This window comes from Electrona antarctica (genome assembly GCF_951216825.1).
Source record: "Electrona antarctica genome assembly, contig: scaffold_151, whole genome shotgun sequence".
Taxonomy (NCBI): Eukaryota; Metazoa; Chordata; class Actinopteri; order Myctophiformes; family Myctophidae; genus Electrona; species Electrona antarctica.
Genome location: NW_027637735.1, coordinates 41160 through 67904, shown reverse-complemented (window position 1 = coordinate 67904; position 26745 = coordinate 41160). Strand labels below are relative to the sequence as shown.

At 43.3% G+C, this 26745-nt stretch overlaps 1 protein-coding gene across 1 annotated transcript; it reads right to left on the bottom strand.

Moving 5' to 3' along the window:
* Positions 1-975: 975 nt before the first annotated feature.
* On the bottom strand, positions 976-17790 carry LOC306918692 (scavenger receptor cysteine-rich type 1 protein M130-like; the record flags this gene model as incomplete). The annotated part of the gene is made up of 14 exons (XM_079531571.1): positions 976-1313; positions 3694-3841; positions 3991-4043; positions 4473-4559; positions 5059-5265; positions 5530-5637; positions 6239-6395; positions 6737-6891; positions 7096-7305; positions 8860-9066; positions 9331-9438; positions 9724-10047; positions 10479-10742; positions 17733-17790. 14 exons carry the CDS (start codon positions 17788-17790, stop codon positions 976-978), a joined length of 2424 nt encoding a protein of 807 aa, XP_079387697.1.
* Between the last annotated feature and the right edge of the window lie 8955 nt (positions 17791-26745).

Sequence of the window (26745 nt, the reverse complement as noted above, 5' to 3'; positions counted from 1 at the left end):
AACGGTCCAAAGAATTCAAGAGTCTCTCCAGTCTCTCCACATTGCAGATCCTTACAGATGGTGTTTCTGACATCAGAGTTGTTCAGGTATTCTTTACAGACAGGATAACGTTTGCCTCGATAGTGTATCTTCAGATTCCCAGAACAATGATCTCTGGAATCCTGGAAATCAGCCTTGACACTGGCTGCATGGAGACAGTATCAAACTGTAAAAATCTGAAACTATTTCCTATGCATGTGCAGGACATTGTTAACATAATGTCACAACTACCATTGAAATTAAGATTATTATAGACAATTCTGTGAATTTAACAAAGAAATGCATCCAAATTAAGTACAAGTGGACAAAAACAACATAGCTTTTAATAAGCTGCAAACAGATACATCTGTACATAATATTCTAAATGTAGTATGGATGTTTGTTATCTTTTACCTGAGCAAACAATACCGGTCGTTTTGCCATTGCAGTAAATGTCTCTGTCATTTTCCACAATGACGCTTCCAGTCAGGTTGGTGCTGTGTTTGGTCGGGTACATCGCCAGGATGGTCACTTTCCCCTCGCTGTCCTGGGCGATGCCGGTGAAGCCACGCCCACAGCCCAGGTCTTTACACAGCATGTCAGAATTGGCATCCGTCCAGGTGTGTGCACACACCCCCCCACAGCCTGCATGGGTGCACACCTGCACTGTCCCCCGACACTGCTCTGTCAGGGTTGCATTTATAGTACCTGTTGAAATACATGTTGGAATGGAATCACAAGTAGCAAGGACATCAAACTATGTTCTGTGGATTCATGGATATGTAATTTGGAACATTTTGGGAGAGAAATAAAACTACAATGATAAACAGGACAAGCAAATGTTATCTAAACATGAAGGAAGAGCTAAGAGCTCACATACAGTTTTTTATTTGCTTTGTTTTCGGTAGTCTGTACTACAGACTCTGTAGTCTCGGTACAAATACTCAGCAGTAGCATTTAAACCACATTACCTGAACACTCCACCAACGCAATGCTCTGATTGGATGACGTTGTGTTGACCTTTGGACAGTCAAACAGTGACCTCTCTGTGGAGGAGCAGTTGTAGGACTCACTCCAAGTTTCATTCTCCATTCCTTCTGCAGGTTCTCCAGAAGGAACATGAGGGAACGGGGTGACGGCAGTGGCCTTCCCACAATGCATCTGGCGACACACCACGTCAGCAGTGTGATTCCACGTCTCATTGGCTCCTGAGAGCCAGTAGTCCTTCCCAGCATGCTCCACTGCTACCAGGCCAGAACAGGACGTTCCATTCTTCAGGAACACTACCTTGGGTTCTGAAAGGGGGGGGTAATAACAAAATTAGTAATGCTCCTTATAAGATGGCACGATGTCCTTGTGTCAAATGAGCATTATATTATTATATTTATCTGCTTGACCTATGCATGTCATTGTATACTAGTGATGCACCGAATATTCGGCCGCAGAAAATATTCGGCAGAAAATGGCTAAAATACATTTTCGGCCTATTCGGTTTCGGCCCAAATAGGCAGAAAATATATCACCGAATAGTGTATGCAATTAATGCATTCAAAAGAGCTGAATAAATGTTTTATGGACCCATAATAGTGATTATTATTTAAGTACATTTTTGCCATAATCATGTCTTTTGCCATAAATCAGGTAGCTTTAAGGTATACGGCCATGACAGCAATGGTAGGAAAAAAGATATATAATATGAATCATATTCGGATATTCGGTATTCGGTTTCGGAAAAGAATTTCCCTTTCGGTGCATCCCTATTGTATCCACATGTGGATGCATAACATCCCAAATTGCCTGTTTTCCTTGGCTTTCGACTGCTTTCATATCCCATTGCAACAACACAACCTTTCATATCCCATTGCAACAACACAACCTTTCATATCCCATGGCAACAACACAACCTTTCATATCCCATGGCAACAACACAACCTTTCATATCCCATTGCAACAACACAACCTTTCATATCCCATTGCAACAACACAACCTTTCATATCCCATTGCAACAACACAACCTTTCATATCCCATTGCAACAACACAACCTTTCATATCCCATTGCAACAACACAACCTTTCATATCCCATTGCAACAACACAACACAGACTGCTTTCATATCCCATTGCAACAACACAACCTTTCATATCCCATTGCAACAACACAACACAGACTGCTTTCATATCCCATGGCAACAACAACACAACACAGAACACACACGTTTTGCACCACAGTGAAAGTAAACACACAGCCAGGTTGCCACATCCACGGAATACCATCAACTGGGTCTATGAAACGCACCGTGTCCACTGCACATATCAAACATGGTCACTAGGGGGAGCCAGGGCACAGTGTACATGCAACATCTACACTGCTCATAGTGCACAGTACAACCCAGTCACACTAAATCTTTCACACATGAAGCTTAAACACAAATAATCACAACAATCACAATAACAATAATAATAATAATAAATATTCATACAAAGAACACTACAGTACAGTACAGTACAGAGGAGAGCAGCACAGTACAGCACACGTGCGGTGCTAGGATGAGCGGGCCAAAGGCCCGCGAAATTCTAGTTGTATACGTGTGATATATGTACATGTGGATAACTGTGAAGTGACTTTGAAGTCAATATGAACATTTCCAGTTCATGTGAGGGGAAATTAATGGGTCTGATTGCCAGGTTGATTGAGTGTTCGATACCACACGCTACTTTACAAATAGAGCGTGTGGTGCAGAGGAGAGGGGGGACAAACAAACATGTAGTGAACAGGTGAGAGAATCTCCCAGGCACCAGTTCAGTATTACTGTAGTGACATCTAGTGGTTATACTGTTTAGCTTGGACCGAAGGAACTATACCTACTGAAATACCACTGTTTAGCTTGGACCGAAGGAACTATACCTACTGAAATACCACTGTTTAGCTTGGACCGAAGGAACTATACCTACTGAAATACCACTGTTTAGCTTGGACCGAAGGAACTATACCTACTGAAATACCATTGAGATGGAGCTGTATACTGAAATACCATTGAGATGGAGCTGTATACTGAAATACCATTGAGATGGAGCTGTATACTGAAATACCATTGAGATGGAGCTGTATACTGAAATATCATTGAGATGGAGCTGTATACTGAAATACCATTGAGATGGAGCTGTAGCCTATACTGAAATACCATTGAGATGGAGCTGTATACTGAAATGCCATTGAGATGGAGCTGTAGCCTATACTGAAATACCATTGAGATGGAGCTGTATACTGAAATACCATTGAGATGGAGCTGTATATTGAAATACCATTGAGATGGAGCTGTATACTGAAATACCATTGAGATGGAGCTGTATACTGAAATACCATTGAGATGGAGCTGTATACTGAAATACCATTGAATTATACCTGAAACTTGATTTGGTTGGGAGGGGCTTGTGAAATAATTGATTCTTAATTTGCGTGTTTGTTTATTTATTTTGTTTGTAGGGAGAGAGATAGGGACAGTAGCCTGTTTAAATCTCAAGTGTATTTAATTTGCCATTTGTCCTAACAATTGTTGTTTGTGTGGCTTGAGTATAATAAGCAACCTGTCGATTATGTTCTCTTTTCCTTTCAAGGCAAAGGCTGATTGTTACATCCTAATATACAATAATGACATAATGCATTAAAATCTTACTTTTACAGGTGACATGAGCAGTGGAAGTGCATGGGACAGAGTCATTGTACTTGGCCATGCAGTGCCACAGTGACTTCTCAGTGCCATTGCAGTTCACGTTGTCCAGAATTCCATGTTGTTGAGTGCTGGTGGTGCTGGTGTCAATCACCTGCAAGAATGCATTTGAGAAGGACATGCCTTTACACAATAATACTAGTGGGCTTAAAGAGTACACAGTTGTCCTGTTAGGTCTGTGTACCACAGATAAAGTATCAGTCATATAGTGTATTAACTGTTAAATAAAGAATGATATCTCACCGTGCCACAGCCCAACTCTCTACAAACCACTTCTCCATCCTTTCTGTCCCAATCTGAGCCACACACAGGCCGCAGAGCCTTAGAACTACCGACATGAACTGTACCAGAGCAATCACTGACACTTCCATTGTCCATGAGAGTTATGTTGATCCTCTCTGTTAAAAGATACGTTAAAAGATCATTTAAAGATCTAATACATATGCTCAGTTTTATCTGTTTCAAATAATCTTTGAAACTAATTATGTAATACGCACCATTTTATATTCCAAAAAAAGACTGCCATCAATAGATCTTATGGCATTTATATGACTAGAGGTCGGGGTCAACAAGCAGGTCATGATAAATGAATATGATCCTACCTGAACATGTCAGTGTGGATGGAAGTGATTGATTCCTGTCACAGTTAAAGTGCTGTGTGACACTGCTTCCACATCTCAGCTGTTTGCACATCATATCAGCACTTATTGTGCTGCTTCCATTACAGCTGATGTCCCACATGTCACCATCCTCCACCTCCAGGTTTCCAGAACAGACGTTATCCCCGTCTACCAGCCGGAAGATGGGATGATCTGTTTAACACAAATACACTTGAACATGTCATCATCCACTGACCTGTGTGTGTGTGTGTGTGTGTGTGTGTGTGCATGCGTGCGTGCGTGCGTGCGTGCGTGCGTTTGTATGACTGCCTACCAAATAAACATTATGTTGAAAGTTGAAATTGAGTGCATTATGCACAATGTGTTGGTGATGACAGTAATATTCATTTAGATAAATTGCAAGGTAAAACTAAATTGCAAGGTAAAACCCCTTGCAAATGAAGGTTTCACCTCTAAATCACCATATATTGCAAACATATTTTGTAAGTTCTAACAAAATGAATTGGAATACTGAAAAAGAGAAAGAAAAAAAAGGAACAGAAGGTTCCAAATGCATATGTTGATGCACCCTAGTGTAAGTGTTACTGACACAGCTGATACGAATATTGCTGAAGACCACATATATAGGTAACCAATCGTACCTGAACATGTGATGAAAGCAGGTTTAGACCACAGAGGTAACCAATCGTACCTGAACATGTGATGAAAGCAGGTTTAGAACAGTTGGCAGGCTGAGGGTCACACTGCCACAGATGATCCTCATTCCCGGCTCCTGTACAATGAATTCTCTTGCCGTTGGATTTAAATCCCTCTGGTGAGGTCATTTTTCCAGGGTCAGGAACATCTTTAGCGGTGCCACATTTGAGATCTTTGCACACGAGGTCAGCTTGTTCCTTTCCTTTATGCCAGAGGAAACCAACAATACTGATTATTAGATTTTAATTTATATTTGGAATCATTTGAAGTGAATTATCAATATGTATTCAACTAAGAACAGAGATCAGACAGGTGGGAGAGTGAATCATTAATGCTGTTCAAACTACAGCTAAATACCTTATATTATGAGAGCATAACAGGAATGTATGATGACAAATGGGAACATTTAAGTTCAAGGACATATTGTACAGTAGAAACAAATCAGTGCATAAAGGCAGTGTCTTACCAAAGTTGTCAGAACAAACATAGTATTTTGAATTGCTTCCATTTGAGGTCGTGTTGAATTGGACAGCTCCGGCACATTTAAAACCATCCAAACTCATTTCAATCTTATCTAAAAACAAAAAATACAAATACAGTTTTAACAGTGAAATTAAACAATTAATGTGTCAGTCAATAACCTCAGCTACATCACATGCATATACAGTATGTCTAAGTGTAAAACCATATGAAATGCAATAAAATAAATAAAGATTAAATGAAATGTAGGAAACCATGCAGTTCTTGTGGGGAAATGGCTCGTTTTCCAACACTGAGTGTGTTTGAGACCAGGAAATAAAACACCCCCGAGTGTGTTTGAGACCAGGAAATAAAACACCCCCGAGTGTGTTTGAGACCAGGAAATAAAACACCCCCGAGTGTGTTTGAGACCAGGAAATAAAACACCCCCGAGTGTGTTTGAGACCAGGAAATAAAACACCCCCGAGTGTGTTTGAGACCAGGAAATAAAACACCCCCGAGTGTGTTTGAGACCAGGCCCCTCAAAGGAAATAAAACATGTTCTCTTACTGATATTTGGCACTGAAAGGCCCATTGATTTGAGAGACAGCTCAGGATAGACACAGACAACAGAGACCTCGTTCAGAGCTATATGACCTAATGACTTCCTCCAACGCCTGCAAAAATATACCAAACATAATGCATGATTATCTTACCTCCACAGGTGACATGAGCAGTGGAAGTGCATGGGACAGAGTCATTGTACTTGGACATGCAGTGCCACAGTGACTTCTCAGTGCCATTGCAGTTCACGTTGTCCAGAATTCCATGTTGTTGAGTGTGTGTGGTCACTGTGGTGCTGGTTTCAAACACCTGCAAGAATGCATTAGACAGACAGACAGACAGACAGACAGACAGACAGACAGACAGACAGACAGACAGACAGACAGACAGACAGACAGACAGACAGACGAAGGAAATCCCGAAGGAAATCAGTATGTTACTTTTATTTTTAACATTGTTTCCCTTTGCAATATAAAGTATAACATTGGTATGTAAATAGAACTAAGGCAAAGACATAATAGTTACTGGAAACACCATTACACAATATAATTCATCTAATTGTGGGCTTAAAGCTTAAAAAGAGCCTGTAAGGCCTGTCTTACACAGATAAGTGATTGGTCAGATATTAACCATAAAGAATGATATCTCACCATGCCACAGCCCAACTCTCTACAAACCACTTCTCCATCCTTTCTGTCCCAATCTGAGCCACACACAGGCCGCAGAGCCTTAGAACTACCGACATGAACTGTACCAGAGCAATCACTGACACTTCCATTGTCCATGAGAGTTATGTTGATCCTCTCTGTTAAAAGATACGTTAAAAGATCATTTAAAGATCTAATACATATGCTCAGTTTTATCTGTTTCAAATTATCGTTGGAAATATTTCTTTAATATGGACCATTTTATATTCCAAAAAAAGACTGCCATCAATAGATCTTATGGCATTTATATGACTAGAGGTCGGGGTCAACAAGCAGGTCATGATAAATGAATATGATCCTACCTGAACATGTCAGTGTGGATGGAAGTGATTGATTCCTGTCACAGTTAAAGTGCTGTGTGACACTGCTTCCACATCTCAGCTGTTTGCACATCATATCAGCACTTATTGTGCTGCTTCCATTACAGCTGATGTTCCACATGTCACCATCCTCCACCTCCAGGTTTCCAGAACAGACGTTATCCCCGTCTACCAGCCGGAAGATGGGATGATCTGTTTAACACAAATACGTGCGTCGCTGGTTAAGACTCATCCGTGGCTCCCGACATGCGTTGCCGGCTAAGACACATGGTAAATGGTAAATGGTGCATTTATATATAGCGCCTTTATCCAAGGAGCTTTACATATATTACATTCACCCATTCACACACACATTCACACACCGATGGCGGCGGAGACCATGCAAGGCACCAACCTGCACATCGGGAGCAATTAGGGGTTCAGAGTCTTGCTCAAGGACACTATCTAATTAGGGGTTCAGAGTCTTGCTCAAGGACACTATCTAATTAGGGGTTCAGAGTCTTGCTCAAGGACACTTCGACACTAACCCTGGGGGAGCCCGGTTTACCATCCGGCCACTCTACCCCTGAGCCACCGCCGCCCCACATGTGTGGCTTCCCTGTGAGGTTAGGTTTCTGGTAGGTTAGGTTAGGGATTGGGGTAGGGTAGGGTGTCGGAATAATGCCTGTCCAGTAAATAAGGTAAAAAGATCCTCTCAGGTTGGACAAAATTGGATAATTTTATTTCTCAACTGATTCTGACAGGACATTAGGTCTACTACCCAGGATAAAAAACATACCCTAATCTGCTCAAAGCTAATACCCTAAATTTGCCTTAATCCAAGATGGCCCTATTGATAACCTATTATAAGGCAATATTTTCTAAATTTCATTATGCTTTAAGTAGCATGTGACGTGTCAAACTAGGGGGTTTTCATGATTCTGAATCCATTCCAGGCATTAGTTTTGCATGAAAAACACTCCTTGGACTAAATTTGGCCATAGCCGACCTCATCACATTTGTGATGACGGCTATGGCCGTTTTTAGCCCAAGGAGTGTTTTTTGTGCAAAACTAATGCTTGGAATGGATTTGGAAAAACCCCTAGTTTGACACGTCACATGCTACTTAAAGTATAATGAAATTTAGAAAATATTGCCTTATAATAGGTTGTCAATGGTGGCATCTTGGATTAAGGCAAATTTAGGGTATTTGCAGTGAGCAGATTAGGGTATATTCTTTATCCTGGCTAGTAGACCTAATGTCCTGTCAGAATCAGGTGAGAAACAAAATAATCCAATTTTGTCCAACCTCTGCCATTTAATTATTGGACTGAGCAAGAACCCCTAATTGCCTTGCATGGTTCCCCCCACCATCAGTGTGTGTGTGTGACGTGTGTGTGTGTGTGTGTGTGTGTGTGTGTGTGTGTGTGTGTGTGTGTGTGTGCGTGCGTGCGTGCGTGCGTGCGTGCGTGCGTGCGTGCGTGCGTGCATGCGTGTATACTGACACAGCTGATAAGAATATTGCTGAAGACCACAGAGGTAACCAATCGTACCTGAACATGTCAATTTAAATTGCTTTGGATAGTGCTACATAACATAAATGCACCATTTACCATTATTTGCATGGATCTGCGTGCGTGTGCGTGTGCATGCGTGCATGTATACTGACACAGCTGATAAGAATATTGCTGAAGACCACAGAGGTAACCAATCGTACCTGAACATGTGATGAAAGCAGGTTTAGACCACAGAGGTAACCAATCGTACCTGAACATGTGATGAAAGCAGGTTTAGAACAGTTGGCAGGCTGAGGGTCACACTGCCACAGATGATCCTCATTCCTGGTTCCTGTACAATGAATTCTCTTGCCGTTGGATTTAAATCCCTCTGGTGAGGTCATTTTTCCAGGGTCAGGAACATCTTTAGCGGTGCCACATTTGAGATCTTTGCACACAAGGTCAGCTTGTTCCTTTCCTTTATGCCAGAGGAAACCAACAATACTGATTATTAGATTTAAATTTATATTTGGAATCATTTGAAGTGAATTATCAATATGTATTCAACTAAGAACAGAGATCAGACAGGTGGGAGAGTGAATCATTAATGCTGTTCAAACTACAGCTAAAGACCTTATATTATGAGAGCATAACAGGAATGTATGATGACAAATGGGAACATTTAAGTTCAAGGACATAATGTACAGTAGAAACAAATCGGTGCATGCAGGCAGTGTCTTACCAAAGTTGTCAGAACAAACATAGTATTTTGAATTGGTTCCATTTGAGGTCGTGTTGAATTGGACAGCTCCGGCACATTTAAAACCATCCAAACTCATTTCAATCGTATCTACAAAAATAAAAATAAAAATATGAAAACAAATTGAAAGATACAAATACAAATGTAAATAGAACCAGTCAGTCAATAATGCATACATATACAGTGTGTTACAGTTCTTGAGGGAAAAGAGGAACGAGGAGTGCTGTTTCTTTCGCACGGGAGACCGGGGTCGGGTCGTAGTCGAGTGTCTTTTAAGAGAAGGAAATAAAACAGTGTCTTTGAGACACACAGTGTGCGTGTGCACGTGTGCGAGCGTGCGTGCGTGCGTGCGTGCGTGCGTGCGTATGCTCTTACCTGAACATGTAGTCCATCTCATAGAGTCCTGGGTTGAGACATTGCCTCCCCAACCGCTGAAGTTCTGACATTTCCACAGCTGATCCTCAGTACCGTCACAGCTCACCTCATTGATCCAGACCTGATCAGTTATATTAGGTTTATCAGGTTTCGTTTGGTGGGACGGTCTGCTCACAGACTGTCCACAGCCGATGCTCCTACACACCACATCTTCATTGTTCTTGTTCCAGTTGTCGTCTCCAACGATGCCCCATTCATTGTTATGAAATATGTGAATGTAGCCTTCACATGGGTTGGTACCACCTTTAAGGATCACCCTGTCACCTGCATGATTACACTTTATGTTAATATAGATACTTAACTCAATGCTCTTCAAAGTGAAACACACACACACACACACACACACACACACACACACACACACACACACACACACACTGACACACAGCATCTCCCTTGTGTAATCCGCATATCTCAAGAACTGTCTTTGACTTGATTGATAGACTTAAAACTTGTTGTGCATATCCAAAGGGACTCTTGAACTATCTACTGTATGAAACTGCAAATCTCAATTATAGACTAGATTAATCTACAAGCACACAACATGTCACGCTACGTGTAAACTAGCTATAAACCTATATTTTCAAATAAGAAACAAACAAACAAACAAAACAGTGCAAATACAAAAGAATATAATGTGTGCAGATGATGTGACATGTTGACCCACTGTAGACCATTATTTGTCATCATCTCACCTATCACTTCCATCCAGCTCTCTGGTGACTGTCCACGGCCAGAGATGTGACACTTGTACAATCCTTCATTAGATTTGTGAACACTGTGGATGGTCATGTTTCCTGTAGGCTCGGTGCTGATGAGGGATCCGTCTTTATAGAAATCAGCTGAATGGACGTCAGAGGATGGAAGAGATGTGCTCCTGTCTTTGGACAGACAGCGGAGTGTGACATCACTTCCCTCCTTCACAGGAAGTACAGGACTCTCCAGGATCACATGTTCATCTAGAGAAAAAGAGAGAAAGAAAAAAAGAGAAACGTTTCGCTAATACACGTTTCGCTAATACACAATCCCCACAATACCTATGGACCTTTGAGTACTAAACAGTTTCCTGTAGCCTAATGATGGCCTCTAGTTTAGGAGTAATCTTACCACTAATTACATTAAACTATCTTACACACATTGTCTAACCCTCAGAACATAGATATAGACACTTTATTTGTCAATGTTGCATGGTAAATGTTTTGCATAGTAAGGTAGATAGGAGGGGCATAGGAGGGGCTAGCGCCCCTCAAAAACTAAATATTGTGCTTGGGTATCATGTTAAGATTCAGCACCATTGAATATATTGGCTATGTGTGTACTATATATGTCTATAGATGTAGTCAATATGTTGGCTATATGTGTACTATATGTCTATAGATGTATAGTCAATATGTTGGCTATATGTCTTATATGTCTATAGATGTAGTCAATATGTTGGCTATGTGTGTACTATATGTATAGATGTAGTTATACATTGTCTATAAATAATACATTGATGTAGTTATTCTATAGATTGTACCTGAGAATGTAATGCTGATGGATCTGCTGACTTCTCCTGACTCAGACTCACACCAATAACGTCCACTGGCCTCAGGAGAGGACTCCGGTGACAACATGATACAGTATGGTCCTCCTACACAGAGTCACAATGAAAAGAAAGAGATTCAGTTAAAATCCATCCCTCCCTCCCTCCCTCCCTCCCTCCCTCCATCCATCCATCCCTCCCTCCCTCCCTCCCTCCATCCATCCATCCATCCATCCATCCCTCCCTCCCTCCCTCCATCCATCCATCCATCCATCCATCCATCCATCCCTCCCTCCCTCCCTCCATCCCTCCCTACGTACCAAAGGTTGTTCCCCAGGTCTCTCCACAGGTTCCACTAGGGGGCTTAGGGTCCAAGGGGTTTTTTCTCTCTCTGGTGAGTCTTCTCACAGTCCACTGCAGCACAGAGCTCCCTGCTTCATCACAGCTCAGTTTGATGAACTCATTCTGAAAGAACTGAGATCTATCAGGACCACCTCTATCAGAACCAAAGCTATAAGGACGGACCCTCAGAGACACTGGGGGGGGGGGAGAGAGAGAGAGAGAGAGAGAGAGAGAGAGAGAGAGAGAGAGAGAGAGAGAGAGATGTTAAATGGAAAACCAACACATTGTGACAGCTGTCATCAAACAGGTGATGAGTGACAGCTGTCATCAAACAGGTGATGAGTGACAGCTGTCATCAAACAGATGTCGTCGGCACAGATCTGACTTGAAGACGTACTCTGTACTTGGTCTGCTCTTTTTTTCCTCCCTCTGTGCTGAAAATAAGCGATCTACAAGCTCAGTAGAAATAAGCGATCTACAAGCTCAGTAGAGCTGCTATTTTCGGCTAATGTTCCCCTCAGAGATGGGATGCTCTGGTTCAAGTTGTTATAATGTTCCCCTCAGAGATGGGATGCTCTGGTTCAAGTTGTTATAATGTTAATCCTAGAACCACCACTTTAACACTGTAAATGTAACCCTAACACCACCACTTTAACACTGTAAACGTAACCCTAACACCAACACTTTAACACTGTAAACTTAACCCTAACACCACCACTTTAACACTGTAAACTTAACCCTAACGTGCAGATGTTTAACAATAACTTATCTCTAGAGAGAGTTAATTATGGCCAGTATGAGGGTCCATTTGGTTACCAACTCTCCATCATTTAGCCGGGGACCACCTGGAACCCCCTGAAGGACAGTATAAGGGTCCATTTGGTTACCATCTCTCCATCATTTAGCCGGGGACCACCTGGAACCCCCTCAAGGACAGTATAAGGGTCCATTTGGTTACAATCTCTCCATCATTTAGCCGGGGACCACCTGGAACCCCCTCAAGGACAGTATAAGGGTCCATTTGGTTACCATCTCTCCATCATTTAGCCGGAGAGCACCTGGAACCCCCTCAAGGACAGTATAAGGGTCCATTTGGTTACCATCTCTCCATCATTTAGGCGGGGACCACCTGGAACCCCCTCAAGGACCACTGGTTGAGAACCACTGCTCTAAATTGATGTGCACGAGGAAATGATCACCAGCAATAAAACTTTGACACAGACACGTCTCCTCATGGCGAACAACTTTCGTGTTCTGACTTTTGACCTCTGACCTTTAGATAATACATGGGCAACTGGCAGCCCGGGGGCCACATGCGGCCCCCGCCTTCACTTAATGTAGCCCTCAGGTTAATATCACAATAGTGATATATTATTGATTTCAGCTGTTACAATTCCAAACATGCAAACATGACCCGTTTTAATTAGTTCAGTCTATATATGTAGCTTAATGAGTAGTATTAAAATGTATGTATTGTCTTAATGTCCAATGTATTTGTATTTAGTGCACAACGTTAACATAACTATAATTAAAGGCATTTGAAATTAAATAAAAAAATTACTTTTCAGGGATTTCAATTCAAAAATAGCAAAAACATTTTCAAGTTGGGGTACCATTAACATTGCAGGCAACATTTACAAAATTATGTTTAAGTAGCATGATGTGACGGGTCAAACTAGGGGGTTTTCATGATTCTGAATCCATTGCAAGCATTTGTTTTACACAAAGAAACACTTCTTGGGCTAAATACGGCCATATTTGGAATAGTACTTTTACTTTGGTACTACATTATCCCTGATCTTCCTTTTCCAGGAAATAGAAGAGAGGAAGACAATAATAAATACATAATAAATAATGTGCGTTCCAATTAATCCAATAATAGTTATTATTTAATCACAAGCTTCTTGTTAATATGTTTCATTGGTTGAATATTTATAAAACCCACAAACACACTTAACCACTTTTCACCGTTCAATATAAAAAAGTCCCAAAATAGCTGATCTACAAGCTTGTGATGTGCCGTGTTATAAAGGTTGTGCAATCTTTTGCTGCTTGTACAATTAACCAGCTCAGTGACCTTGTGGTTCGAGTGTCCGCCCTGAGACTGGGAGGTTGGGGTTCGATACCCGGCCGGGTCATACCAAAGACCCAGTGCCTCCCTGCTTGGCACTCAGCATCAAGGGTTGGATTGGGGGGTCAGTCCCTGCTTGGGACTCAGCATCAAGGGTTGGATTGGGGGGTCAGTCCCTGCTTGGGACTCAGCATCAAGGGTTGGATTGGGGGGTCAGTCCCTGCTTGGGACTCAGCATCAAGGGTTGGATTGGGGGGTCAGTCCCTGCTTGGGACTCAGCATCAAGGGTTGGATTGGGGGGTCAGTCCCTGCTTGGGACTCAGCATCAAGGGTTGGATTGGGGGGTCAGTCCCTGCTTGGGACTCAGCATCAAGGGTTGGATTGGGGGGTCAGTCCCTGCTTGGGACTCAGCATCAAGGGTTGGATTGGGGGTAAATCCCTGCGACATACTAGCGTCATGTCCAGGGGGTGTACTTTTACATCAAGCTGCTTCACGCTACAGAAACAGGAGACAGGCACCTGCGCTGTGGGCCTCATGGCTCGGCAAAGCTACTTACTACTTACCCTGTGACGTACCGGGGGATCAGCGGTTACGGAGTACCTGAAACCAACCTGTGGTTTATCTGTTGAAGTCCATTTATCAGAAACACAGCCCACGTCATGACCACACGCTCCATCTAGTCAGGAAATGTTTATATCACCCCGTTGGCTTTTAGATCATGTGAGATAATAAACTGCTGACTGCACACGTTGCTCCTTTACTCTAAGAACATTATAAACTCAATTAAGTGAACTGTGGCTAACTATAGCTTATTATCTACACAATTACTCTTAGTCATAAAGGGATTTACAAACCCATTCCACTAGATTTCACAGACCCAATTCATTCAACAAATTATAAAATCAGACCCGTCTGAACTGACTGGTGCTGTGTGTGTGTGTGTGTGTGTGTGTGTGTGTGCGTGCGTGCGTGCGTGCGTGCGTGCGTGCGTGCGTGCGTGCGTGCGTGCGTGTGTGCGCGTGCGTGCGTCTGTGTGTGTGTGTGTGTGTGTAATCAGGAGTCAATCAGCAGCTTCTGGCAGGGGTCAATAAGTCATCGATGATGGGGAATCCAAGCTAATAGAAACTGCAGGCTTTATATTCCTGAAAAGTTTTTTCATGGCAAGCATTGATAGGCTACTGTTACTGTACATTCACAACTTCACATCAGGCTCAGCACTGTCATGATTTATGACCTTATCGGCTTGACTCTTTGGCGAAACACAGGTTAAGACACATGCATGGCCGGTTTAACACTCACCCGTGGCTCCCGACATGCGTTGCCGGTTAAGACAGTGACAGGAAAGTGAACATTGCACACACACACACACACACACACACACACACACACACACACACACACACACACACACACACACACACACACACACACACACACACACACACACACACACACACACACACACACACACACACACACAGTTTAAAGGAGGACATTTCATAGACATCAGAGTCACAAAGCACTTCACAGCAATGAAAGCATGATAGGTCTTAGTGTGGTGGCATTGAATGCGGGAGTGGCCAGCATGGAGACACAGTCTGTGTGTGGAGACACAGGCTGTGACAGTGACAGGGATCCCCCAGGAGGAAGTCACTAATGTTGCTCTGGAGCAAGGACTGTCTAAAGAGGACGAGAGGCGAAGACCGTACGGGCGACGCCATGTTGCTCCATGTGCTCCATGGAAGGAAAGAAACATGCGCAGTTGAGACCAGGAAGTTGTGCATGCACAATTTTGGGTATCACACAGAACTATGCTTTTTGTGTCCATATCACTACGCCCAAAACATAGTTCCATGTGATTAGAGGGGTCAAAGTTGAACGAATGTTGCGATAATATTTTTGAAATTGGTCAACAATACAAATGACGCTGGTTTTGTGGATTAATTTACTTTTAAATGCGTGGCCCCAGTTTCCCCCCAGTTTAAAGTTAACCCTAACACCACCACTTTAACACTGTAAACCAGTGGTTTTCAACCCTTTTCACATCAAGGTCCATTATTTATTCTGCATTTCAGCCACGTCACTGACGTCACACACCATGTGATGACATTTAGCCTCTCACACCCAAACATTGTGGACACAGATTTTGGCCACAATTCCAAGCTGTATGTTGGTACCATTAGGAGAGATAACAGGCAAACGTTGAACAATTCTTCCACAATTCCAGCAATTCTTCCACATTCCACTAATTGTATAGACTTCTTGTAAATTAAGTAATGCAGATGTTTAACAATAATGTATCTCTAGAGAGAGTTAATTATCTATAAGGGTTCATTTGGTTACCAACTCTCCATCATTTAGACGGGCACTATACCTGGAACCCCCTCAAGGACAAAGAATGTCTTTGAGGGCACACAAAATGTGTAACTGATACAAATACTGTGTAAAATCTATAAATAAATAAAATGTAGGCCTACTAAGGCTAGTACGGTACGATTCTCAACTCTGAGCTGGTTGAGAATCCCTGCTCGCCAGCTCAAGAAATCCGGCATTCAGACATATGCTTTAGTCATTTAGGGCTGGACTGAGACAAAAATTCGGCCCGGATATTTTCGCGGAATTTGGCCCAGACTGGCCCACCACAACAACCAGTGTGCAGACTGCAGATATTCTACTGACTTTTCGGGGTCGAGGCCCATACAAATACTTGTAATACAAGCCCTTAACACCACCACATTTACAGTACAACATAAATGACACACAACGAACAGACTACTTTAAAGGACAACTTTAGTTTTTTCAACCAAGGTTCAAGTTTTAAGTTGTTATTAGAGAAAGTAAAAGATGAGTGTTCATTTTTTTTCATTTGCTGCTTTCTTTTGTTTTAGCGATTTTAGCTATTTTTGACAGGGGGGCGGGGGCATTCGAACATGGGGCTAAATACGTCTTTATTAACAAAATATTATGGTGATTTCTTTTTTTTATTATTTACTATAGTCCTACTAGACCAGAAGAAATTACATCTGGCCACAAAAGATCACGGGATCTACTGAATGTGAAGGTAGCCTACTGGGGCGAAGCCACACTGTGTGTCATAGGCTCAGTTTGACACATTCAGTAGATCCTGTGATCTTTTGTCAAATATAATTTATTGGGGTCTAGTAGGACTATAGTAAATAAAAAAATAAAAAATCGCTATAAAATCTTGCAAAAAAAATACATATTTAGCCCCATGTTCGAATGCCCCCGCCCCCCTGTCAAAAACAGCTAAAATCCCTAAAACGAAAGAAAGCAGCAAATGAAAAATAATTAACACTCATCTTTTACTTTCTCTAATAACAACCTTAAACGTGAACCTTGGTTGAAAAAAACAAAAGTTGTCCTTTAACATTTGGCCCCAGACCGACCGGCCCACCAGAGGGTCAGCCCACCTACCCCCTAACTAATTTTTTTTTTTAATATCTGCAGTGAAGTAAAAAGTATCAAAGTTGCGTCTGAGATGTACTGTAGTGGAGTAGAAGGTATAGTGAACAATAGAGATAGTGAAGCAGCAAGTGAAAATAGCTCCACATTGTAGTTAAATGTGACCAGATTTGACTGAGAGCCTGCTATCGCGCAAATTCCAGCTTTTCACCAGAGGCGAAAAACGTTTTATTTTTTCCAAAATGAGTTAATATCACAGGCAGACTCTTCACATACTAGAGCATGTCTGAAATAAGTGTCAGAGTTGAAATCGACATGTAAATATGAAATAAATGCTTAAACATGTAGCTAGGTGTAATGTTAGAGATCACAGAAGTGAACCTTTCAAGCCTGTTTTCTCAACTTGCTGTTTTCTGCAAGACATTTACTCTATAAGTCATATCTCCAAAACTGGTGGGTCAAACTGAACAACCAATGTCAATTTGAAGCTATGATTCCCTGCTTAAAAAAAAAAAACGAAAATTCAAAAAAATGGCAGTCCCTCAGTCAAATGTGTTCACAAATGTTAAATAAAGTGTGTCACTCACCCTCTGATGTCACCAGGGCGGCTCCGTAGAGAAGCAACAGGAAGCGGAGGGGCCACATGCTCGCCGTGGGTGCTGACTTCACAATGACACACAAGTCTATGCTCTGCTTATATGATGGGTTGGCTCAACCCACTGATCATCTGATTGGTTCATTCTGATCATCTGATTGGTTCATTTAGATCACTGCTTCTCAGCGTCAGGTCCGGGGACCTGACCTAGAATTAGTATATACCGTTATTGTGAATGAGAGACATGCAGCAAAGGTTGTCATGAAGGTTGTCATGGACTCGAACACGCAATCCACAGCGTGACGGTCCTTTTCCATTGAAATAAAGGAATGAGGGGGACATGTTGCTGCTTGTACAACATACAATTAACCAGCTCAGTGGCCTTGTGGTTCGAGTGTCCGCCCTGAGACTGGGAGGTCGGGGTTCATACCAAAGACCCAGTGCCTCCCTGCTTGGCACTCAGCATCAAGGGTTGGATTGGGGGGTCAGTCCCTGCTTGGCACTCAGCATCAAGGGTTGGATTGGGGGGTCAGTCCCTGCTTGGCACTCAGCATCAAGGGTTGGATTGGGGGGTCAGTCCCTGCTTGACACTCAGCATCAAGGGTTGGATTGGGGGGTCAGTCCCTGCTTGACACTCAGCATCAAGGCTACCGAAACAGGAGACAGGCTCCTGCCCTAAAATCACACTAACAGTGAGGGGCACTCTTATCATCATACATTACATTCTGTGCTCAGCCAATCAAATCATCACAAAAGTCATTAACGGCCAATCACTTTTGGCATTTTCACTTTTCTGCCCGCACTTTTATCTTCGATATGTACTTTGCTCGGCCAATAAAGTCGTCGCTATGGGGTGATCAGCCAATCACAAGCCAATGTTTGTGTTCACACAAACCTGGAAAGCTGGGCATAGGAGGGGCTGGTGACCCTCAAAAGATGCTACAGAAACAGAAGACAGGCTCCTGCCCTATGGGCCTCATGGCTACAGAAACAGGAGACAGGCTCCTGCCCTATGGGCCTCATGGCTACAGAAACAGGAGACAGGCTCCTGCCCTATGGGCCTCATGGCTACAGAAACAGGAGTCAGGTTCCTGCCCTATGGGCCTCATGGCTACCAAAACAGGAGACAGGCTCCTGCCCTATGGGCCTCATGGCTACAGAAACAGGAGACAGGTTCCTGCCCTATGGGCCTCATGGCTACCAAAACAGGAGACAGGCTTCTGCCCTATGGGCCTCATGGCTACAGAAACAGGAGTCAGGTTCCTGCCCTATGGGCCTCATGGCTACCAAAACAGGAGACAGGCTTCTGCCCTATGGGCCTCATGGCTACCAAAACAGGAGTCAGGTTCCTGCCCTATGGGCCTCATGGCTACAGAAACAGGAGTCAGGTTCCTGCCCTATGGGCCTCATGGCTACCAAAACAGGAGTCAGGTTCCTGCCCTATGGGCCTCATGGCTACAGAAACAGGAGACAGGCTCCTGCCCTATGGGCCTCATGGCTACAGAAACAGGAGACAGGCTCCTGCCCTATGGGCCTCATGGCTACCAAAACAGGAGACAGGATCCTGCCCTATGGGCCTCATGGCTACCAAAACAGGAGACAGGATCCTGCCCTATGGGCCTCATGGCTACCAAAGCAGGAGACAGGATCCTGCCCTATGGGCCTCATGGCTACCAAAGCAGGAGACAGGATCCTGCCCTATGGGCCTCATGGCTACCAAAACAGGAGACAGGCTCCTGCCCTATGGGCCTCATGGCTACAGAAACAGGAGACAGGCTCCTGCCCTATGGGCCTCATGGCTACCAAAACAGGAGACAGGCTCCTGCCCTATGGGCCTCATGGCTACCAAAACAGGAGACAGGATCCTGCCCTATGGGCCTCATGGCTACCAAAACAGGAGACAGGCTCCTGCCCTATGGGCCTCATGGCTACCAAAGCAGGAGACAGGCTCCTGCCCTATGGGCCTCATGGCTACCAAAGCAGGAGACAGGTTCCTGCCCTATGGGCCTCATGGCTACAGAAACAGGAGACAGGCTCCTGCCCTATGGGCCTCATGGCTACAGAAACAGGAGACAGGCTCCTGCCCTATGGGCCTCATGGCTACAGAAACAGGAGACAGGCTCCTGCCCTATGGGCCTCATGGCTACCAAAACAGGAGACATGCTACTGCCCTATGGGCCTCATGGCTACCAAAGCAGGAGACAGGATCCTGCCCTATGGGCCTCATGTACCAGCAAGGCTATACTTACTTACAATTAAGTAGGGCATTTATTTACAGAAAAAGAAAAACAGAGATACAAGGTTGGCTGACAGCACGGATATGTACCAACGTTGAAGTAGTGATCAGCGGTTACGGAGCACCTGAAACCAACCTGTGGTTTATCTGTGGAAGTCCATTTATCAAGCTCCATCTAGACAGGAAATGTTTATATTACCCTGGCGGATGCAACCATTGGCTTTTAGATGTGAGATAAGAAACTTCTGACTGCATGCGTTGCTCGTTTACTCAAAGAAAGCTGTATCTAGGCTATTATGTAATGTTCATTAATATGCTCTGCCCTGTCCAAATAAACAAATATAGTAAAGTATAGGCCTAAAGTAAAATTACTTTGCGACTGTCACACAGATTCATTGACATTTAATTATAAATAAAGGAAACGTGGATTAAATATCAAAAAGACAATTACACTTTATTCAACAGCAATATTAGAAATAGGATGCACCAATAGATTAGAAATAGGATGCACCAATAGATTAGAAATACATGCACATTGTGACTTTTCAATATAAGCAATGTCTAAAAGTACAGAACATTAAAGGAGCATTCAGTGATTTGGGTAATTTGGAAAACCACCCAGTCCGCCCCGGTAACAAAATGTGCACATGCACACGCTCTACAGTGGGGGGAAGTGCAACAGGCCAGCAGCATGTGCACCAAGGCCCGCCCCCACTCGATCATGATTGGAGGAAGGCCCCTCTCATCCTGATTGGATGAAGGCTTTGCCACCCGCCACCAAAACTGAAACTAGGGTTTTTTGACCCCAGGGGCTCACTGGGGACAGGGAGGATCTCCTTATATGGTCAGCACACTCTATAGTAGGGAGGATTATAAAAAATAAATAAAAAATAAGTGATATTTGAATGAAGTGAAATCACTGAATATACCTTTAAACATTGGTAGCATGACCTTTGCCTGTTACAGGCCAGACGCTCAATTGCGCTATGTTGGAAGAATGTCAATGCCCCTACGATCGGCTTTTGGCTGAGGAATTTAACAACCAGTTTGGCACATGAGAAACTAACGTATGTAATTAGGAATAAACCTGCTGTATTCTATAAGATATGGGAGAAGTTCTTGGACTTCATTAAGCAAGGTGATATTGAAGAGGCTTTGGATGTATAGTGGTTAATTGGAGTAGTCAGCTGTGGGGTGGGGGTAGGGAACTGTGATGGACATTTGTTTGTTTAACTGTATGTAATGTGTTTCTTTTTATTTTATTGTTTTAATTTGTTCTGTAATTATGGACATTTCCTGATAGTTCTTCGAAGATTTTGGTTTGTATTTGCTGCCATGGGGATGTGGGGGGGAAAATATATGTCAATAATTCCTTTGAAATTACTATGTACTATGAAAATTCAATAAACATATGTTTAAAACAAAACAAAAAAACATTGGTAGCATGCATCGGGGTATGTCGCACATACGCACACGCGCACACGCACGCACGCACGCACACACACGCGTGCACGCTTGCGCGCACACACACACACACACACACACACACACACACTCACGCTCACACTCACACTCACACACACACACACACACACACACACACACACACACGCACACGCACACACACACACACACACACTGGGGGGACACTGGGCACTGGGGAGACACTGTGGAGGCACTGGGGGGACACTGGGAGGCACTGTAGGGACACTGGGGAGGCACTGTGGAGACACTGTGGGGACACTGGGGAGGCGCTGTGGGGACACTGGGGAGGCACTGTGGAGGCACTGGGGGGACACTGAGAGGCACTGTGGGGACACTGGGGAGACACTGGGGAGGCACTGGGGAGTCACTAGGGAGTAGGGAGGCCCTGGGCAGACATTGGGGAGGTACTGGAAATGTTTGAAAACTAACTGTAACTAGAAAAGGTGCCCTTCTGGGCACAGGTCTCCACCAGGAGAATAGGAGTGTGTGTGATGTTTGGCAAAATGTTTAGGAGTGATATAAACATGTTTGTTTGTTTTTTGCAACAATTTTCTTCATTTTGTTGAGGAAATGCAGAGCCAGATCACTCATAGCATCTCTGAGGATAGAATTCTGGATGAGCAGGACATGTGCAGCATTTTGTACAAAACGGGCCACTCCTGAAGACTTTGGAAGGCAATCTTAGCCAATCAGTGTAGAATCTGAGAAATCAAACAGACTCGTCTTGATCACATGACTACAGAGATCATGTATACCGATTTGCATGAGATTTGGATAAAATCTGTGCGACTAATATAAACAATGTGTTTTGCAGAAATCGGCCTCATGGTGGCGCTATAACCGGCAGATGTGGAGGGATTTTTTTTTCCATGGCCTCTAGGGAGTGCGCATACAAAGTTGTACACAGATCGATGCAGTTATAGGTAAAAACAGGAATTGCCCTGTTATAGCGCCACAATGAGGCTGGTTTGGAAAATAAATTGTGTCATGTCGTCCTCAGCCTAGTGGAAATGTGCGTGTATAATTTCACGGAAATTGCACACTGTGTTTGTGATTTGTGGCATTTTGTTCGAAACGGACCAATCATGTGAGCTTTGGAAGCAAATCTTAGCCAATCAGGAAGGAAGATGGGAAATGGTGCAGATCCGTGTTGATCACATGACTATGGAGATAGTGTATACCGAATTGTGTGATGTATGGATAAAATGTGTACGAGTAATCTACAGAAATGTGTTTTGCCTAAATCGGCCTCATGGTGGCGCTATAACAGGCTGTTGAGGAATATTTGGGGCAGAGGTTCGTCGTTGACATCCAGAGAGTGTGTGTGCAAAGTTTGGCATGGATCGGGCCAACGGTGCCGGAGATTAGCTGGTAACAGACGGACGGAAGGAAGGACGGACGGACGCACACACACACACACACACACGGACGGAGTGCAAAACATACTCTCTCCCCATGCCTTCGGCCTGGTGGAGACAATAAAGGCCAAGAAAAGAAAGGATAACTAGAAAATGTGCCCCTCGGGGCACAGGTCTCCACCAGGGCAGGTCAGGTTGTGGCCTCCTGGTGGCGCTATAATATGCCAATGTGAAAAGGGTGCAATTTCTTCATACGCCTTTGATGGCAATTGGATGATTTGAGGCATTTTGCATTTTGTTCCAAAAATGTGTTTTGCAAAAATCAACCTGTTGGTGGCGCTATAACAGGCCAATGTGAAAAGGGTGGGATATATTCCTCAGCCTAGTAAGAAAATGTGTGAAAGATTTCACGGAAATTGCATGCTGCGTTCATGATTTGAGGCTTTTGTTCAAAACGGGGCAATCTTGCAAACTTTGAAAGCCAATTATAGACAGATCCGACTTGAGCACATGACTATAGAGATACTGTGTAACGATTTGTGAGATTTTTGGACAGAATCTGGAGGAGTAATATCAAAAAATGTGTTTTACAAAAGTCGGCCTCCTGGTGGCGCTATAAAAGGCAGATGCGGAAAATGCAGGTCAAAGGTTTGTCCTTGGCCTCTAGGGAGTGTGCATGCAACGTTTCACGCAGATCGGTGCAGTTTTAGGTAAAAAATGTGAAAATCTGCCTCCTGGTGGCGCTATAACAGGCCGTTCTGGAAAATGTGGGGCAGAGGTTCATCGTTGGCATCCAGGGAGTGTGTGTGCAAAGTTTGGCATCGACCGGGTTAACGGTGCCGGAGATTAGCTGTTCACAGACGGACGGAAGGACGGACACACACACGGACGGAGTGCAAAACATACTCTCTCCCCATGCCTTCGGCCTGGTGGAGACAATAATGAATGTGATTCCTTCCTATCCTACTACTACTTAAACCGATCGGCCAGCAGGTGGCGACATCACAGCGTGGTGGTTCAGTGTGTGTGTGTTTGTGTGTTGCATTGGTTTTAACGTCCGGGTCAGAGTTCAACGCGGTGCTAACAACCCCAACAACCCAGAAGGCATCATCCATCCTTCACAGCATCAGGTGCGACGCATTTATTTATTCACACTTTTATACCATTTACTAAATAATACGACCGGTTACCGTTTCGTGTTCGGGCGTTAATTCGGTTCTAAAAAAACAAAGAGGTTTAGCTTTAGTAAAATACGGTGGCGTTTATATACAAATCTAGGTTAGCATTAGCTTAGCCGATGATGCTAAAGAAGCCAGAGTCGGCGTTGTGATGCAGTGAGTCTGTCGTCTTCACTACAACAAACTACCTTTTGCTTTGACCGAGAAGCTTAAAAAACATTTTTCATAGTAAGGTCCATTATTTATTCGACATTTTGAGCCATGGAGCACCATTTGATGAGATTTGTTATCCTCTCTCAGCCCCAAGACTTAGAATATTTTTGTTTTTGTCGTTGGATACGATTTTGTCCACAATTCCATTCTGTGGTACCATTAGGAGAGACCACCAACAGGTAAACGTTGATCAAAATAACAATTCTTCTACGTTCTCTTAATTGTGTAGACGAAAATTAAGTAATGCAGATGCTTAAGAAAAAATAACCCTTTTATTTTGATTGAAATATTTATTAACAGTTTGCAGAATTACAGTACATTTCAAGCACAAACTCAATACAAAGACTGTTAACTGTGAGTGGACGACCCAATTAAGCACTTGTTTACAAGAGGGTCCACCATGTTCAATTCATCAAAACATTTAGAGACGTACAAATAGACACTTGTATATAGTGTAAAATGAAACTAAATTGGGTCTACAGTATAAGGGTTGAAGATCTACAGTATAAGGGTTCATTTGGTAACCATCAGTTAGCTGGGGACAACCTGGAACCTGCTCAAGGACCACTGGTGGTCCCTGGACCACTGGTTGAGAACCACTGCCTCATACAAATACATTACATGATGTGTTTATGCGTGTTTATTGAGGGGTGCTAGCCCCTCCTATATACAGGTTTAATATTTGTGTTTAGGTCAATGTTTGTTTAGGGATGCACCGAAAGAGAAATTCTTGGCCGAAAACCGAATACCCGAAACGCTCCCAAAACAACTGGTCTCTATGACACATCTAGGGGCCGCAATATGCATTCAAAGATGTTCCTATAGAAGCTTTGTCATTGGTTGAAAAAAAACCTGGTCGCAATGACTAACCAATCAGGAAGCTGACGGGCAAATCGACCAATGACAAAGCTTCTAGGAACATCTTTGAATGTAGATTGCGGACCCTAGATGTGTCACTGAGACTACATTTCCTTTGGGAGAGTTCTACCCATTGCTGGCTGTCTGAATACCAAAAGAATCAGACCATTCTGAAGCGAGTGGTGCAACAGCACCCCCTATTGGTACTCTAAACATAGTCACATTTGGTACTCTAAACATAGTCCCATTGGAGTGGTTGCACCACTCAAAGGAAAAGTCATTAAAATGTTTACATATTATTGCTTATAGCAGCTTTAATGGGTGAACTCACATATACTCAAAGGTTATCTCAATGGTTTATGACGTGGAACGCCGAAATGGTCTGAGTATAATACTCTAATTACTTCCAGGGGATATTCTACATGTTGGCTTTCCGCCTGCAGGTGATCGTCCTTATTAAATACAGTCTTTTATTAAATAGCCTACAGTCATTATTTCGAAGATTATTAATAATATACATAATTTACTTATCAGTAACTAATTCATAATTGTAGTAGTAGTAAAAACTATCTCGCACTCATTAACAGAACTAGAAGGTAACTGCATCGCGGAAAAATAAGGAGACTGAAGCCCTCATTGAAATGAGGACGAATACATTAATCAATTGCTTAAGGAAAGACAAAAACACTGTAGTGTACAGAATATTCAGTCCGTCTGTGTAAACATGGAGTGGTGTGTCACTGCTGGCCTGTCACTGTGTGGGGACTTTCTTCATCTCGAAGATAAACTCGGAGGTCGGATTAATGTTGTGCTGTTGTCTGCGCTGCGCCTCCACGTGCCCAAATGGACAGTGCGTGCGCGGCGCGCTAGGCCTGATTGCACACTGGACGCGTTTTTCGGAAAACCGATGGAGAAACGCCGCTAAAAATCCGAAAAACGCGCTCCTCTGTGAGCAGGGACCTTTAAAGTTGAGTTCTTTAAACCACTCCATTTCATTTGATCATGTGATGGTTTTTCATAGTAAAGTTTATATTATTTGTGTGGCGACGTTGACATGAGTTAAAACGTCTTAAATCTCCTCTCTCTGCACGGGCGCACGTGTCTCTCTCACACTCACACATGCATACACACATGCGCACACATGCGCACACACTCTGGTGTGAAACACTTTGCGTGTGAGAGTGAGAGAAAGTGACTGTACTCTGTACAGTTTACATTTCTGTCTAATCAATCAATCAATCAGTGTGTGAGAATCTGCCGCAGTGATACATTTGTGAGAGTCAATAAAAAAATGATGTGTCAATATCTTACTGTCCCATACATACATACATACTCAGTACTCACACGTTGATACACACGGTCGACGAAGTCTTGGACGCTGACTTGAGCCGGATGATCCAATGTCGAGTGGTTGTGATCCAGTGATCCACGGGGGGTCATCCGCTGCCCACGTGGAATACCAAACGACTCGCCCCTTTACCAACTCGCCCCGGGCGTATAGCCGGCGTAAATTATGCTAAAACAGTTACACCTAACCTTATTCCTATAACCTTAACCTCAGTAAAACTATATGTCTAAACCTAACCCTATAAACTTAACCCCAGTAAAACTATGCCTAACCCTAAACTTATTTCTAACCTTATTCTCAGTAAAACAAAATAAAGAATATAAGAACCG